The 17,525-nt window shown below is 46.6% G+C and overlaps 1 protein-coding gene across 10 annotated transcripts in view; it reads left to right on the forward strand.

The window, feature by feature from the left end:
* Window positions 1–17,525, forward strand: part of LOC126918014 (3-phosphoinositide-dependent protein kinase 1) — a 403,560-nt gene that overhangs the window by 382,007 nt on the left and 4,028 nt on the right. For 8 of the 10 annotated variants that reach the window (XM_050725675.1, XM_050725807.1, XM_050725755.1 and 5 more), the window contains 2 exons: window positions 15,540–15,785; window positions 16,110–17,492. In XM_050725675.1, the coding sequence (XP_050581632.1) occupies window positions 15,540–15,785; window positions 16,110–17,492 (1,629 nt within the window). Of the gene's footprint in view, window positions 1–2,361; window positions 2,649–7,325; window positions 10,037–15,539; window positions 15,786–16,109; window positions 17,493–17,525 lie in introns of those variants that run through there. The other 2 variants (XM_050725965.1, XM_050726226.1) reach the window with 2 other exon arrangements.

Genomic DNA, 17,525 nt, shown 5'->3' on the forward strand with positions numbered 1-17,525 from the left:
TGTGGGTTTTCATCGAGTTAGCAAACGACGTTCTGTCAGCGAATACAAATCAGGTCATCCCCTGCGCAGTGGCACACCCACACGAGCTGCCCTCCCTGTGTACCTGTCCGTTTCTGTCCACGGACCGTAGGACGGGACGCCAGGACGGAAGTCGGCCCAAAGAATAGACGGCCACCCACGATCGATCAAAGATTCCACCGTTGTAGCAATAAGTTACCGTGTTGACACGCTGCGTTAACCTCTGCGCCTTCGGAAATGCGGCCTTGAATATTGCTTCGAACAAATACATTTTTATCGCTTCTTCTTTGTTTTAAAATTTAGCAATACCGAAAGTTTGATTTTACACGTGATAAATTTGGTTACATTCGGAAAGGCAAGAATTTTTCTTACTCGCATTTTGCAAATGCTTTCGAAGGAAACGTATCGGGCAAAGAAATGGGACGTCTCGTTTCCTAGTTTGATCGTGTAAGCAAGGTATGCGGCAAGTGTAACTATTCGACTGCTACGTGCATAAGCATATATAAAACCAGTTTTTCATTAATCATCGACAAGAAGGTCAAGACACTCGTGTTCCAATGACCATCGATCATTAGGCACGTGATACGAAATTAGTTCTAGAATCGTCTGATTAGAACGCCATTTACATTTTCTCATAATTATTGTCCAGATAATAGAGACACACTCGCTAATCTCAATCATTCGCCGCTCCCTCGGGAAAGAGATACACGGTCCGTGAAAGGAAACTAAGATATTATTCGTAACCTGTCCGCTGAAACTTGAAAAGGAAAAGCGGCGAGGCTGCAGTTGAACGTATTACAAGCTTCATTTTCTAATTACCCTTAATCTGATCACGTTAATCATCCTCGCGGCCATTAGCTGTCACGTAGAAAGCTTCGACGACAAACGAGCCTTCGACCCACTATGCCGCGGCCAAAATTCGCTTGGCATCGCGACAGTAAACACGTGCCATTGAGACGACCATGTTATGCGAACGCATCGAAACGACCCGACAGTCGCAAGCGCGATCATTCCGCGTAGTCAATTCCTTCGTTCGCGCGAGAGCTCCGCGGTTTTTAAAAACTACGATCGGCCGTAAAGACAGAAGAAACGAATCGAGTGGTTCGATAAAAGTGTACGACGAACGATGAACGACTCTGGACCATGAGACGAATTTAAGCAGATTGCAAGAATTTGGCTCGACCGACTTTACCACGATGATAATTTGTCGTTTGAACTTATCGGTCGAACGTTCTTGATCTCCATCACTTGCAACATCGTGATTTCGAGTCTCTCCTGTGCTCGGTGATCTTCTCGTAAATAGGATGCTGCTACACGTAAACGGAATTTTCCGACAGTTGTCAAAGTGTGCACCAAGAAACGTATCTATCGCAATATGTGTTTCATCACGAGTGACCGTGACATTAATTTGCGAAACAAGACGACCACACAAATTTCAAAAGTAGCCAGATGCGATGGCGCCTCGGTCGTAGGCCGCTCAAGCTGATCTCGTTGTGTAATAGTGTCATAAATAAAAGGACCCCGTTATTACGCTATTATTAGTATCGGGTGACAGTGGATAGTTTTGTTCGCTAAGAGATCGCGACGATACCGTAAATGATCACGAACATGCTCGTCGACGGTGACTCGCGAGAAGAAGGATTCGCTCGTCGTTGACTGACTGATTAATTTACGAACGAAGTTCTGTATATCGGTAGAACGAAGCGTTCGGGAACGATAGAACGGTGTAAGAGGAGTTGGTGGTGGGTCGTAAACTTATTTACCGCAATCGTAGTATCGACCGCGAGCTGTAGATACGGTGCTCTATGTTATAAATGGACTTTGCGCACGTGTACATTTTTTTCCTGGCCTCGGCTGTTTACTCAAACGTGGCAACAACCGCACAAACGGATTGTTGTTTGTTTCCCGATTAAGAACGACATAATAGATTGTTACGCGAGCACTATCTTTCCTTGCTTGCGGATTTATATGTATGTATATAAATACGATACACGCAGGACGATTAGGCGTTCGATAAACGATATATTTTCGTCTAAAAGTGAGATTAACGGATATTCGTGGTCGAGTATCGGTATTGGTTCTTTCTTTTCGCATCCAATAGCGACGATAAGCGAGATAACACGCGGTGAAATGTTATAATTTCAACGGTCTAACGATACTCTTACCGGGATACCAAGTGGCGCTTGCAACTTGTGTCGCGGTTAAACGTCGTCGATCGTTCTGCTGTTATCCCGAATGTAAAGAAGCGAATCGGTTGCAACAAATCAAGTATGTATTTGCTGTGTACTGTTGGCGGTAACCTCGTTCTCCGCCGGCCCAGATAAAGACGGTCTCGCTTCGGGAATCGAAATACGGTCAGACGATTTGCAGACATTATACGTATATTTCTGGCGTGGTTGTTCCCTGCTCGTTCACGTACACCTTATACCTTATCGGTGGATCGCGTGGCCCAAGTGCGAGTTCTCCGCTTCGGGGATTAATTAAGAATCGTGATTTCTGAAATTCCATAACTATAATCGGCGCCCTCGTCGACGGGTCGAGCGAAACATTGCCTGATGAATGAGGTTCGAAGATCGGCCGACTCCCAGCCACCAATGATTCACGCAGCCTACGCGATTTACTATATTGCTGTAAGTGAACAGGCCGTCGTAAACAGCCGATAAACGGTACAAATACTTTTTTATTTATTGCCAGACGGCCATGCCTCGCATTATCGGTCACCGCGATACATTGCTCTCTCTTTCTCTCTCTCTCTCTCTTCTTCTCTGGCTGGCGCGGCACTCCGCTCGTGGTCGATTCGCTTTATTCGCATTGTTCTCTGCCATATTTCCCCGCTGCTCTCTTTTTCTAATTGCATTTCTTCCGTACGTCCACTATCCGGTTTCTCCTCGATTAATCCCCACCCTTGTTTTTTCCATTCATGCGATCGCGACGAGACGTTGTCTCGATCTCGCCTCCAGTAGGAAAATTACCGCGCTGCACGCGTGCACCCGTCTATTGACTTTTGTTCCTGCGTTTGCGACGACCATTTACGAGCGGAGTTCCTTTACGGGCAAGAGGATCGTTCTGCTATGCATTGCTTTCGTGGATCGTTGCATCTCAGTTATTATTTTGGAGCTAAACTATGTACTACTTTTCAAGGCGAAAGAATTCTATCGTTGCGGCAGTACATACTCGTATATCGTATATCGGCGCAGATTCGACCCCAAGATCGTTATTGCATGTTGTCGCGTCTTATCGAAGAGTTAAGTAATCCAATTCGATAAATACTGAGCACGAAAATTGATAGATGTGATTTTTGACTGAAAGAATGTGGAACGCGTTTGGAGAGGTGGTTGGACCGATTTCTAAATTAATGCCACCGGTGTAAGCACGACCTATCCGGTCGCGCGAGTAGCACGCGTTCAAAAGACAGAGCGCGCACGAAGGCGTTGTTAGCTCTAATCTGGTCGCGTACTCTCGTTCTCTTTCTTCTCTGGACCGCCGGCATCGTTTTTTCCATTCTTTTTCTTCCGCTACCTGCACCTCCACCCCCTCCTCCTGAAACCGTTCGCGTACGATGTAATCGATAAAACGTCATTCGGTGAACTTTATCGATATACCTTCGTAACGCACTATCGAGTGCAGGCTGGCGATTTCGCTCGAATTCCCAACTAATTAGTCACGTAAGCGCTAGATCCTGCAATCGGCGATCGGGTTGGAATTCACCGATCAGATCTGACGCGATTGCGCTCACGCGCCACGAACGTCGATCCGTGTCGGACCAGGGTCTGTTCTCTGCTCGCCACGCGATCGTTCGCTGATAACAACGAGACGAATACCGTTCGGTTGTGCGTGGCTGAAAACGCGCCAGGCGAGAAACCGATTAATCGAGGTTCACGCCGCGCGCCCGTTCAGGCGTTCGTCGACAACCGAACGAACGGCCGAACCTATGAAATTGAAATTTCGCTAACCGGCCATTCTCGCGTGTATACCTTGTCAGAACTCGAGGCTCCATATTAGCCGGGGAAATTACAAGGCTTCACTACACACGGCCGGAACTGGCGCGAGGCAACATTGTGTGGCCTTATTAAGAGTGAGATCGCCAGCAAAATAAATAGGGGAATTTGCATCTCATTCCACGGCAGATTCGTGGAAATTAGAGTAATTTCAAGCGTCCTGGCTATCGTAACGACCGTCTGGACGGCTGTTAATAATAGCTATTTAATGTCACCTCTCTCTCTCTTTCTCACGTTGGTGCAAGCTCTTCATCGGAACGATGAAATTTTTCTACCGGCAACTAGTACTTCGTATCCCACCCGCTATCAATTATAATTGCTCGGCGGATCGCGAGCAACTTTGTTTCGCCTTCCTCCCTTCATCCCTCTTTTTTTTTAACCAGTTAATGCCTCGCTGCATCTTTTTACACTGTGCCTTCCTTCTTCCTTTCTTTTACCAACGATAAATAACCGACGGTGTTTTTCAACAGAATCTTTATAGATTTCTCCAAAAAGTCGCCTTTTAGTCTCGAAATGTTGCCGGCTTAGCCTTAACCAAAGGACGGACCGATTATCTCGATGCTTTCCTGTTGCAGCCCACAACGATTGAAATCATTGTTTTATTGGCGACGCCGGTGGCGCTCCTTTATTTGCGCCACGTCCGTAAGGCTCGTGCATTCATTAATTAGTCGACCATTTATTTTGCCGAACCTGACTGTTTTTCTTGCCCGCGTCGTCCTGTGTTCGATCCAACAAAGGCGAGGTGGGCAAGCTCGCTATCATTTCACCGCTTATTATTATGACACGCGCGTCGAATGACGCGACACCGTGCACCTTACTCGTCCTCCGACCGATCTCAATATTACGTTTTAAGAAAGCCGCGCAGCGTCGTGCCGCGATCATTTCTTAGCGATCGGTTGGCAAGTGATTCGCATAACGATCGCCTATATGATAAACCATTAATCACCCACGCGTTGCATAGCATGCACGCGTGTCTAATCTATTCTGTTTGTCTAAGACAAAGAAGCGCGTTTACTATTCTTTGAACTCTATCGTCGAGTATGTACACAAAATACGATTCAATGTAACCACCTTTAAAATGATCGCGTAAAATAGAAGTCTCCAATTAATATCAGCTTGGCGTATGAAACCTGTTACATTCAGGTAGAGTGAAAAATAACCTTTCAGTTTGAAAAAGCGCATTGGATTTCAGCCCCATGTTCAGAACATGAGATAGCGAATCAATCTTTCTACGAGGCTAGTACATATAAAGTTTCTCTCGCTAGAAACAGATAGGACAAGGAGCAACGTCCATTCTTCGACGATTAGTCAGTCACTCGCGGGTTCGTGGCTGATTTTCCAGCAATTTTCTGCCACCGATATTAGCATCGGTCGCGCAAAATTGTACTAGAGGATGCATCATGTCCCTACAGGCTTTCACATCGAAGCGTACCGACATTCTACCAGGAATACTAAACTTTATCTGCAATTTCTATCTTGCAACTATTACTATTATCGACTATCGCCAAACACGTGAAAAAATGACGCATTACATAATCGTTACGGTTCAGTTGTTAGATTTCAAAACACGGTAAGACCGAAAAGAAAAATTTGTTTTCTGTGCTTTGCTGAAAAATGTTGTTGTAATAACGATACAAAGGTAATGTCGTATCTGGGTTTCATATTTGCTTCAAAGAGCACAGAAATGCTTTTTTAATATTCCCATGGAAATGACGGCGTTCAACGGGAAATTAGAACGATCAAAGGATAAATTTTCTTTGCCGGATATCGATGCAAATTTTCTGCATTATATAGACAAGGCCGCACGTGTCGCAACTGTTCCAATTACATTTATATGTTTGCACAATTGTGTCTCTTTATTGCTTTATACGCACCGCCTGCACGTAGGGGAGCGATGATAAGTACATATAAGCATTTATATTAACTGTTAAAATATTATACAACCTTGTTGTGCTTTGATTGCCGCGATTCGCAGTGCAATCCTCGAGAGTTAAATTCCACTAATCACTGTCTTACGATTTTTCTTTAATTCTACGCTAGTGGTGGTGTCTAAAACAATGACAACCGCTTGTCAAGTTTCTGTTCAATTTGTGCAATGAATTTCTTTCGATGGAGCGTAGGTTTCGAGGGCCAGGATATAGATAGATGCGGGGAAGCCGTGCCTGTTATTTCGGAAGCTAGGTCGGTTTGGCGAGAAGCAAAACGATACCGAGGACTCGATCGAGCAAACAATGATTCGACTATTCCGAACGGCGTGTATATTTCAGTATTCGGCGGCCTTCGCCTGAGCTACCAGGCCTCGACAAAGAGAAAGGGAGCAGGAGAGGGGAAAAAAGGGGAACAAGGATTTGTTTTCATTGACATACCAGAGCGGAGCTCGGCTCGTTTCGCAAAAATCTATTTTCGCGCGCTAATTATGTAGCAACGGCAACACGTCACGAGGCTTCTCTGCCGTCTCTCTCTCCGCCATGTTGTATTTTGCCTTCTGTGTGCCGCCAGTTGGTCGGCGACGGATGATTATTTGCACTGCGACGAGGCACTGGAACAAACGATCACGATAATAGCGTTCCAAGTTCGATGACTGCATGACATATTAAGCGGAAACCTCCTATCCGGATAAAAAGTTTTCTTTTTCCAGTCATTTCGCGAGATGATCGAGTGCACGAGACGCGCGATCACGCTTGCGCTTTCCATCCGCGTTTTCCTTGTTTACTTAAATCATGTTCTGTCCCGACAACTCTTCCGTATTCCAAGATCGACCGATCAAATCTTTCCACGCCTTGCATCGCAAGACTTTGATTGGTGTCTAACGCTCGCCGTTATACATATGTACATATTTACTTCGAACAAGTTGGCGCGATTACGAAACGCTTCAAAGTGAAATTTTCAAAAGAGAGCGGATAACGTTCGTCGCGATCCGTGATTCAAGGCAAACTGATCGCGATTCCTTTGAAATCGATATTCAAGGTAGGCAGGTGGATGACTCAAAATGGAAGAGGAGTAAATCGGTCCGAAATCCGGCCGATCAAAATATGTATATACATCTATCCGCGGATGACTAGACGCTGACTCTTTCTGCGACGATATAACAACAGGCAATTATTCATTTAAAGAAACGATAATGTCCGCTGATTCGCGGAAGAGTCAACAACTGCGAAACCATTCCTGGTATGCTGGACTTTGTCGTTGCGTTGCATTCCATTTTATGTGCAAGAAGATTCATCGCGGGGCAAGTAAACAAGATATTAACGGTTGAACGTCGGACAACAATATATATTTATTATTAAATGGACTAGATAGTAATATTAATCGGTATAGTAGAGACAGCCTGTCGTCAAATATCGCTCGACCAGGCATTTGCGAGCAACAGGGACGAGTCCGTAGTTCGACTGCACGAACAAATGAACCGAGATTTGTAAAATGAACGACCATTGTCATCGGTGCGCGAAACCATTCGTCATGGCTTCGAATTAAACAAGTGGCGTTGAACGACGCACGAAAATGTTTAACCTCGCCAACGCTGATAACTCTATGCTTAAATTGATAATCTCGTCCTCTCTTGCATGTTTTTCTTTTTCTCGCATGTTATCATCTGACATAACAGCAAACATGAAAATAGAAGTGCAACTGTTCCTTAAAACCTCGATAAATAGTTGCAGTTCTGATTTCCTATAAAATGACACTGTCAATTTGATAACTACTTTTATCGTTCGAGAGGCGTCACGATTTTCCGTCGTGCGGCGCCGCGGAGCAACCATTACACAATTCCATTGTACGTACAATATTTGTTATGCGATTTGTAGATACACGTATACGTATAGGTAGGGCCGCACACAACGAAAAATAACGTGGCTGATGTACTGCATTCTTGAGATTACGCGTGAACTACTTTTCGAGAGAATGTGTTGCGATAAAATTTTTATCGGTCCGTTGCGTGCTCGATTGTATCGAGCGTGCCGTGATTAGGTTATCACGCGGTGTTTTCAAAACTGCCAACAAACGATAGACCAATAATCAACAAACGTGATAGGGAAAATACCGAAAGCTTGTTTCTTCACAGAGTAAACTGTATCAATATCTTCGGAATGTGTTCGCCCACATGACCACCTTTACACGTACAGGTAATCGAAGAAAAATGGGAGAAAGAGACGAAGATGTAGAAAACTCGACCGGTAGCTCGAAATTGACGTCGAACGGATACTAATGGTTAGAGAATGGTCGAGTTAGCGAAAAACGCGTAACTCATTCTTTCACATTTGAGACAAAATGAATAAACGTAAAGGAGGCTTTAAAAGGATAAGCGTTTAAGCAGCTATGGAAGAGGGAATGCTAAGTGGCAGGGCAAAGAAGAATACTAAGAACTAAGGAAAGCATTCGTCGGGATACTCGCGGAGAACCGACCGGATGCAACGCCAGAATGGGAGTGCAAGCCTCCGCGCGCACAAGAGTCCGTTACTCGCATCGGGTATTTCCCAGAACGCGACTATAAACAAACAAACACACCAAGAGAGAGAGACAGGGCACTGTGCGCGTGTGATCCATGCCCTCCCTTCCAAGGCAACAGCACCGACGCGACGAGCCAGAAGTTCGACGGGGTTGGGAGGGGGATGAGAATACTGGCGCCGTCGGTTGAGTAACCCCACCAATATCGTCGCGCATGCGCACTCCACGGGATTCCCCAGCCGTCCCCTACTACCGGTCATCTATCCGAATCCCCACCACGGCGCCTCTTTTTCTCTTCTCCTTAGGCGGTGGTCAAATTCGCACGTAAAGTCGTTCTGAACGTTTGACTATGATGACAAACTATCCGCAGTGTTTACTGTCGATAGTGCACTAATCTTAGAGAAGAATCGAATTTATCCGTTATCGAGAAACTCGTTCGTTGCATGGTCCCATTATCTTTTTAATGCAAAAGAAAATAGACGCCTCGGGGTAATCGTATCCCAGGAATGCGTAATGACTCTGTCTCGAGCTGCTTTCTTCGACGCAATGCTTTGTGTTGTCAAATACTTAACATTCTAACGTTCCCTGCACCGATTCTATTCGTTCAGGCATACGCTCATAAATCGTCGCAGCGATATCGCAGCGGTATCGAAACGTTTGTCTCCAATTTCACGTAGCATTTGTCGTTGCGATTCGAAATGCCACGCGACAGAAATTCTTCTCAAATATTCCCTTTGCGTCGTGCCACTAACGACAAACTCGCATCTCGAAGGACTAGTCCTCTCGAGCAGGTAAACGAATCTTTGAGATTTCGAAAATATCTCTCGGAGGTATTTAACGGAACCACGACAGAAGAAAATGATATTATCCCCGCATCCGTTGTCTTCTGTTTTTCGTTCCACGGTGTTGTGAAAAAAAAGAAAAAACGATCATACCAGTGGGACAAGAAAAGAAGAGAAAGACTGGAGGTGTCTCGATGCTTTCATTGCAATTTTCGCACTTGACCGCAGGGGTAAGCGTGCTTTACGATCCGCGGTAAGATTACCATCAATGCTGGAGGTGGACGGATCGCTACCCCTCGATCTCCCCTCCGTCATTCCCGGATGCGGGTTTGGTGTTGTGGTGGTGGAAAAACGCGTGGTGGGGTTTGATCGAGTTGGGGGGAGGCTTGCCGCCAACGAGTGTCCAATGGTGGGGGGAAAGCGCGGGTTAGCAGCCGGGACACGCCAGGCGTAGAATTCAGTAAGCGAACGGCTCTCAACGGCCACGAACGTGTTTTTCGTTCTTCGGTTCCCGCGCATGCATATATATGTATGTATATATGTACCCGAGACTGATTCGAAAGAAACATAATCGAGACGCTGTCGAAAATTCGCAACATAACTGTAACGGACAGTCGCGACACATACCCGGTTTTACGAGAGTTCACTAGCAAAAACAGTTCTTTGGTTTCTTCAATTTTCCATTCTTCAATTTTATTTCCGCAACTGTGGCTTTAACAATTCAAACTGGATTCCAACAAGCAGTACGTGTCGCGATTACATCGCGGCTACCGGAGGCTTAAAAAATTATTCAAGGTAAGAAGAAAACACACCCCTACGACAATCCCGTAAACCGAGAGCGCGCGCGCTAGATAAGGAAGAAAAATAACGAACCAGTCCGCGAAAGGTGTGATCGAGTGTGACGTCGCGCGGCAACTCCCGTCCAAGTGCCTGTTCTTGCGGAAACAGAGGGAAACTCTAGGAACGTTTGTTCCTGTTTACAAATCGTTTGATCAGATCCTCGCGAAGTGTCGCTTAGGGAATTACTCGTCGTGACAATGGGCTAGCGCGTTTCAGCCAATCGCGTCTCAACGAAACTCGATTGTTTATCATTCGTGGAAATCCGCCGAAATGTTCGACCTGCTCCGCGAACAAAGCAAGCCTAGATCCGTTCTATTCTTCTGTTCAGTCAAATATCTGAGAATCGTCCGAAGCAACGTTCCCACGGATCGCGATACTATTCCCGACAAGGAGAGTGTGGTAACTTTGTACTGAAAAGGCGCGTCTTCCCAGTGACCGGTAATTATTTCGTTGCCGCAATCGGATAATTTTCATCTTTCTTTCATGCTCGTCTCGGCAGATCATGGTTGTTCGATCCTTGATTTTTTCCTTGGCGGGAAAATTCACGGAGTTAATCTCGCGTCAAAATGTCAAAACGACTCGTAGGTCGCTAGAATACCCTCTCTCGCGCGATTTCGAAAGAAGACGACGCGTCGTTGGAATTTCTTAAAATTCCTCGAACTGAAAAATGATGATCGAAGCGGAGATTTTTCGATAAGATTTTGGTCACCTCTGAAACGGAAAAGAACAGTGTATGCAGATTCGGTGTGTCGAAAAAGAGGTGATAGAAAGAGGAGGTTAACACACTGCCTCGAAGCATGAATAATTTACGTTCGCTCGAATTTTAAATAAATTTGCCCGAAGCTCTCGGTTCCAAAACAGGCGATGTAATCACGACGCTGTTCGAAAGTTGTTTACGTTCACTGTCGAACGCAACTTTATACGAATTCTCTATAGAAATAGTGCTCTCTCTGTCCGTGTCAGCCAAAGAATAATATTCCCGATAGATTCCCACTTTTGATACTTGGTCGCGATCCAGTGAAAGAATTCAGTGACACGTCTATTTACCAGCTACAAAATATGTATATCGCCGTTCCAAACAGTCGCGAAGACGGAAACAATTGCTTTTGTCGCTAAGAACGCAAACGAGCGGTCCATACGAATACTCGTTATATCGGCGGAAATATAAGTCTGGAATTCCCTTGACGTTAAAAAAAAAGTCTTCATTCGCGATTTACATTCGTATATAAGAAAAAAAAAAAAATTGGAATGTGAAAACAAACGAAAAACAAAGAGAAACTTATATCGGTTCCATTGTATGTATTTTGGCGTGCGTCAAAACACTGCATCGCGCGATAATAACGCGTATCCGTCGTATTTCGGCAATGGGAATAAATCGTTGGGAATGCTGGAAAGCATCGAAGTGGTGAGAATCGGTCTCGAGATCGAGCCGTTATTGCTTGGTACACGTGAACTCGGTGTGATCGCAAAATTCCACTACACTCGAGCGCGGACGAAGAGAGCGAGAGAGGGATCATTCGTAGTGTTGATCGGGGTTCGCGACCGAAAAAACATGTTTGGATCGACCGCGTGTTTATACGATAGGATGTGAAAGCAAACAATTTTGTGGCAGTGTTGGTCACGACGTAGGTCGATCTTTGTCGATGGTACGCGCTTATCTCTCTACGGTACTCGAACAGAAGAAATAAAAAGCTGGAACGATCGCGCGTTAATGATACAGGATGCTTTTCAAATATACGTTATGTCGAATGCTCTTCGAATCGCTACGATGTAACGCCCATAGACGTCGATACGTGTAAATATTCGCGCGTAAGATTGATTTCCCCCGGTAGCATCCGTGTCGTAATTTCGATTAGCTGTACGTACGTTGTCCTAGCTCCGGAACAATTCGACTGACGGTGTTTACGATTTCACGATATGCCTTCGTAAGTTTGTGCAATGAGTAGTAACGTTTCTTTCGCGTGACACTTGTAAACAATCCCAGAATGGTATATCATGCTGTTCCGCTAAATGAATTTTATAAAGGCAAATCATCGTTTTCTTTTACGATAAAAGATTCACTTGCACCTTGTTGCACGCTAACGGCATTGCTTTTGTGAATGTGCTTTTTCTTTATAGACAGATGTTTTAAAGCAAGATGACAATAACGGTAATACAAAGATTAGAAACGTTATTGTTACATCCTCTGCCTTGCAACAAAGTCGGAATACAATGTTCGAGAACGACTGTTGCTTTTTTGTTCGATGTTGATTTCCTTTTCTATCGAGACAAGTGCTTCGAGCACAAACGCATCTTGAAGCTTTAAGAGCATTATTCTATGTAGCTGTATTAGCGCTTTAAGATCGAGTGAACTCGTGCGAGTAAACGAAGATCAGGTGCACAGAGAGTCGATACAAAAGATACTCTCTTATAGGGCATTAATTTTCTTGGTTGAGAAATCGAGTTTGCTGGAGAGTCGACGCCGTTTCTCGCGGGACCCTTTTATTAGTCTCTCTCGAAGAGGCAGCTCGGGCCGTAGCGTGTTCCAATTTAGTCGCACAGCCCGTGCGCGACACGTTTCTCAGCGTCTGCGAATGCAAAACATCTCATTCACGGGCAAAAGTGCTGGCCGCCTGCGCCAATAGGCGTAGTCCCTTCTGGTAGCCGGCAAAAAGCCCGATGCGACAGGGTGGGGTTACACCGATCATTGCTCTCCATCTCTTTCTGCCACCCCTTGTGCTCGTCTTTCTGGCTTCGTCTAGTCTCTGTACACCAAAGGAAAGGAGAAAAGAGAGGAAAGTGTCGCGTACCATCGGCAGAGGGCAGCACTCGGCAGGCTGCATGAAAAACATAACCTCGTGAACCTAGAGCGAGAGAGGCGGAGAACGGTGGAACGTTATAAGGCGCGCGGACAGAGAATGCGCTTGTCCGCGAGAGAAGGAGACGAGACGAGCAAGGCTAAAATTAGAATGTCCGTTGGAATGCTGCTGGGTTGTGTGTACAGGGTGATTCAGCAATCGCGGGAGGATAGAGAGGAGCACGCGCGCGAAAGAACGAGAGGGTGAAGAGTTTAACGGACGCTCGCGCCAACTTATTCGTTTTTAGAAGATCGATTACGAATTACAATCGCTTTAGGTTTCATTTTCCGGCAAATTTCCCCGCGATGTAGCTCCGTCGATTCCTTTTTTCGTTTTCTATCATGACGAGGTCATACATCTCGAGCTGTGTGACGCGTTCTCTGCATTCTCTTTTCAAACGGAAACAGACCGCGTCCTCGAGGTCCGTTTCAGACAAGGCAGGGACGTGACGCAAAAGTGTCGCAGGGTCATCGACGACGAATCGAAATATCACGTCGTCGCGAAAAAGGTCCAACGAGATTGAGCGTGCGCTCGCGCATACATTTATCTTACGCGAGAGCGGTTTATTTTAAACGAGGCGCGCTCTCTCTGATACTCTCAAACGTTATATATCTATATGATCTAAGCAAATTGCGAGGTCGTCTAGTGGAAGTTAGTCGGTATATCGATTATCCGAATCCCCTCTGCTCGAGACTTCTCTCCTTGATATCTAGCGATCGACGCTGCTCTCTATCCCGCGGTATCGGTCGGTGGTTATCCCCTTTGCTCGGTGTACAGAGAGAGAGAGTAGAAGACAGAAAGAGAGAGTATGAGAAGTAGACGAGAGTCAGGGGACCAAGGAATAGATAAGCAAATAAATAAACTAGCGGGGCGAAGCGAAAGCCAGCCAAGCAGAGGGAGTAGGGCCGCTGGGTGGCTCTCGGGCAAATGCTCGACGAGGTCGACGTCCTGACACGGATGGTTGACGCTATGGGGCCCGCCTCGTAACCGGCCTGGAAAGAAGAACGAGGAAAGGTATAGATAAAGAGGATGAAAGAAAGGGCCTTGCAGACTTGCGTTTTCATCGTCTAAATATAAATTCCTCCTTCTCTCGTTTACGATCTCTTCCTCTGGTTCTCCCTCTCTTCCCGGAGTCGTCCACGCTACGGCCGCTGCAAATTCCTTGATTAATTCGTCGAAACCTTTCATGGTTAGGTTTATTAACAACACCGTAATCCGAGAACCGCGCACGAAGATTGTTTACCATCCGTAGCGAAACTTACGAGGAATTTAATAGTCGGTTGGTTCTTCGAGTTTACGCGCATCGAACGTGGTACGTTGCGGGTCTTCCGTTATGTAGTCGCCTCCTTATTCGTACGAAATGAACGATGAAGATCTCTGAAAAATGAGAACGGGAATTTATCGTACCTGCGATGCATTGTGTCACGACTTCGCTTTGTTGGCACCATCTTCTCTCTCTCTGCATCTTCGATCGCTCATTTTTGGCAGTGGCATCTCGTTAAGACGTCGATATTTACCCGCACTGTTAGCAAAAGGTTTCTCGCAACGCGGATTTCCTGTGTCTTCTGCTTGGTGGAAAGCTTGTTTGGGGAGTCAACGGGCGTGCAGATTTGGGAAACGGTCAAAGACCGTTCTGCTGGAGCGGCAAGACGCAGAAAGAAAGAGGGGAAGGTCAGAGAAGAAAAGAGAGCATTTCGACGGAGGATCATCCGGATTCTCTTGTTCGAGGATGAGAACTAGTTCCTTTCTTTTGTGGCGGCCACGGTATAACGCGAGATCCGTCTTTGGACGGAAGTACACAATGGTGATGGGAGGAAGGAAGCGGCAAGCGAAAGGGGCGCGATCGCCTTTCGGACCGGAAATGAAGCGATCGCCGCTTAAAAATCACGTTCGTGTGCGTGCACAGCAAAATCCTTTTTTCTCTTTTTCCATCTTTTTCTAGTCTTGTTCAATTTTTCCACTGCAAGAGCTGTTTAAATCGCGTTTGATGATACTTTGACTTGTTACACGCTCATAAATAAAGGGAAATTATGTTACAGTTGTGTCCGTAAGCCGATTATGACGTAGATTCGTTAGAAAGTCGTCTGCCATTGCACAATCTTTGCTCGAATCACTCGAGTCACACGTAGCCTTGATCTTTCAACGTGCCTCGGATACGAAGTACAATGCGTGACATTTTGGACGCTTTCGTTTGGCACGGGATCGTCAGGTGGTAGGACTTTTAAACGAGTCCGTCAGCCTGACCTGCGCGACATAGCCCCGTGTCCGTAATGTTGATGTTACTTCCGGCAACTGATTTCCTGGTACCGGCTGATCCATTGACCTAAGAGAGGAGAGTTAAGTGTTCGGACAAGAGTTCGTGCCTCTACGTCTTACTATCACTCTATCATCGAATTCTTTTCGTATTTTGCGGAAAGTGTTACCTCGATTAGTAACCGTTACTGACCACGTTACACACCTGTCAAAAAATCTATGTAATTGCAAATATTTGACGTACATAAAACACTTTTTGAGGGCGAGGTTGTTACCACTATCTGTTTCAAACGTTGGCCATATCACTAAATCGTAGGATACCAAAAAGCGAACTCTAAGTAATCAAGTCGTTGACGTTTTTGTTGCAGCGTGTGGCGAACCAGGCGCTTACCGTTTCGCCACAGCCGGCAGTAACGGTGGAGGGGCCGGTGTCCAAAATGTCTCCACCAACGAACGACGTGACCAATGGCGTGGTAGCGCCACCTAACACCTTGGCGCCCCGGGTTTCGCCGACCACGAACCCGGCCCTTACCACCATCAACCCGCCAACGCACAAGCGGACTCCCAAGGACTTCATCTTTGGCAAGGCGATCGGCGAGGGAAGCTTCTCCACCGTAAGTGTATTATCTCGTTAACTCGATTAAATCATTAAAAAGCGCCGAATTACACTGAGAAGAGGGCAGAAAAGGGGGCAAGAAAAAAGTGTCGCCGGTCTCGGACCCTCCCGATGTGATTCCTCTCAAACTTTCCCCTTGTTACGAAGAAAGTTTCTCTCGTATGGCGCGTCAGTAGTAGCAGTTGTCCCTGAAACTTTTTCTGTTTCGCAACCCAACAACTCCTCTCCCTATTTTTACTCCCCATTTTTACTCCCCATTATGTTTAGTCGCGTACGCTACGAATATCGATCTAACCAGTACGTTGTTTCGATTGTTCCGTAGGTTTACCTCGCCAAAGATATCCATACTGGGAAGGAGTACGCGATAAAAGTGTGTGATAAGCGTCACATCATCAAGGAGAAGAAAACGGAGTACGTGAAGCGGGAGAAGGAGGTGCTAAACATGCTTGCGGGCGCGAAACACTCGTTCGTGCGCCTGTTTTGCACCTTCCAAGACGTCGAAAGACTCTATTTCGTTCTATCGTACGCGAAAAACGGTGAGCTCTTGCCGTATATCAACAAGGTGGGCTCGTTCGACATCGAGTGTACCAAGTTCTACTCGGCGGAGATCCTTCGCGCTCTCGAGTACCTTCACGGGCTCGGCATCATCCATCGCGATCTCAAGCCGGAGAACATATTGTTGGACGAGAAGATGCACGTGCTCATCACCGACTTTGGTAGCGCGAAGATTCTCAAGGACCCGGAGACAGTGATGACGCACCCCGCAACGGACGATTCGCAGCAGCAGCAACAGCAGCAGCAGCAACAACCGTACCGAAGAGAACGCAGGGGTTCGTTCGTTGGTACCGCCCAATACGTATCTCCGGAGCTCTTAACCGACAAGACGAGCAGAGCCTCCGATCTCTGGGCCCTCGGCTGTATAATCTACCAGATGGTCGCTGGTCTGCCACCGTTCCGCTCTAGGAGCGAGTACATGATATTCCAAAAGATCCTAAAACTCGAGTACGAAATCCCTGACGGATTCTGCGAGCTGGCGAGATCCCTCGTCAGTCAGCTGTTGGTGCTCGAGCCATCGCAGAGATTGGGTGCCCAGGACGAACATGGTGCCGGATATCCCAGCATCAGGGCGCATCCGTTCTTCGAGGGTGTCGACTTTGAAACCCTCCACGAACAGACACCACCGCCGATCTATCCCTACCTACCCGGTACATCTGAGAACGAGGAGCTTAGGTCGCAGTACAGGGTTCCCGATCATCTAGAACCCGGCCTCGACGACAAACAGCTCACGAGGCTTCTTGGTCTGGGCATCGGTGAAGACGATGACGACGACGACGACGAAGATACCACCACTGAGCGCGAGAAACCGGCGCAACCCAGTACGGTTGTCGAGAAACCGAGGAGAACGAGGACCACTGCTGACGGTAGTAACATCGCCGATCTAACGCCGGAGGAGATCAGAAACCGGCTAGAGAAGCAACGTGCCTCGAACCAGTGGGACTGCTTCGTCGAGGGCAACCTGATACTGAAGCAGGGCTTCGTCAACAAGAGGAAAGGTCTCTTTGCTAGACGAAGGATGCTCCTGCTCACTACCGGACCACACCTATATTACGTCGATTCTGTAAACATGGTGCTGAAGGGCGAGATACCCTGGAGTCCGGAGCTTAGGGTAGAGCCGAAGAGCTTCAAGATCTTCTTCGTCCACACGGTAGGTTTCTCTTTCGTCGTCGCGCCTTTCCCT

This window comes from Bombus affinis, chromosome 1 (assembly GCF_024516045.1).
Source record: "Bombus affinis isolate iyBomAffi1 chromosome 1, iyBomAffi1.2, whole genome shotgun sequence".
NCBI classification, from domain to species: domain Eukaryota; kingdom Metazoa; phylum Arthropoda; class Insecta; order Hymenoptera; family Apidae; genus Bombus; species Bombus affinis.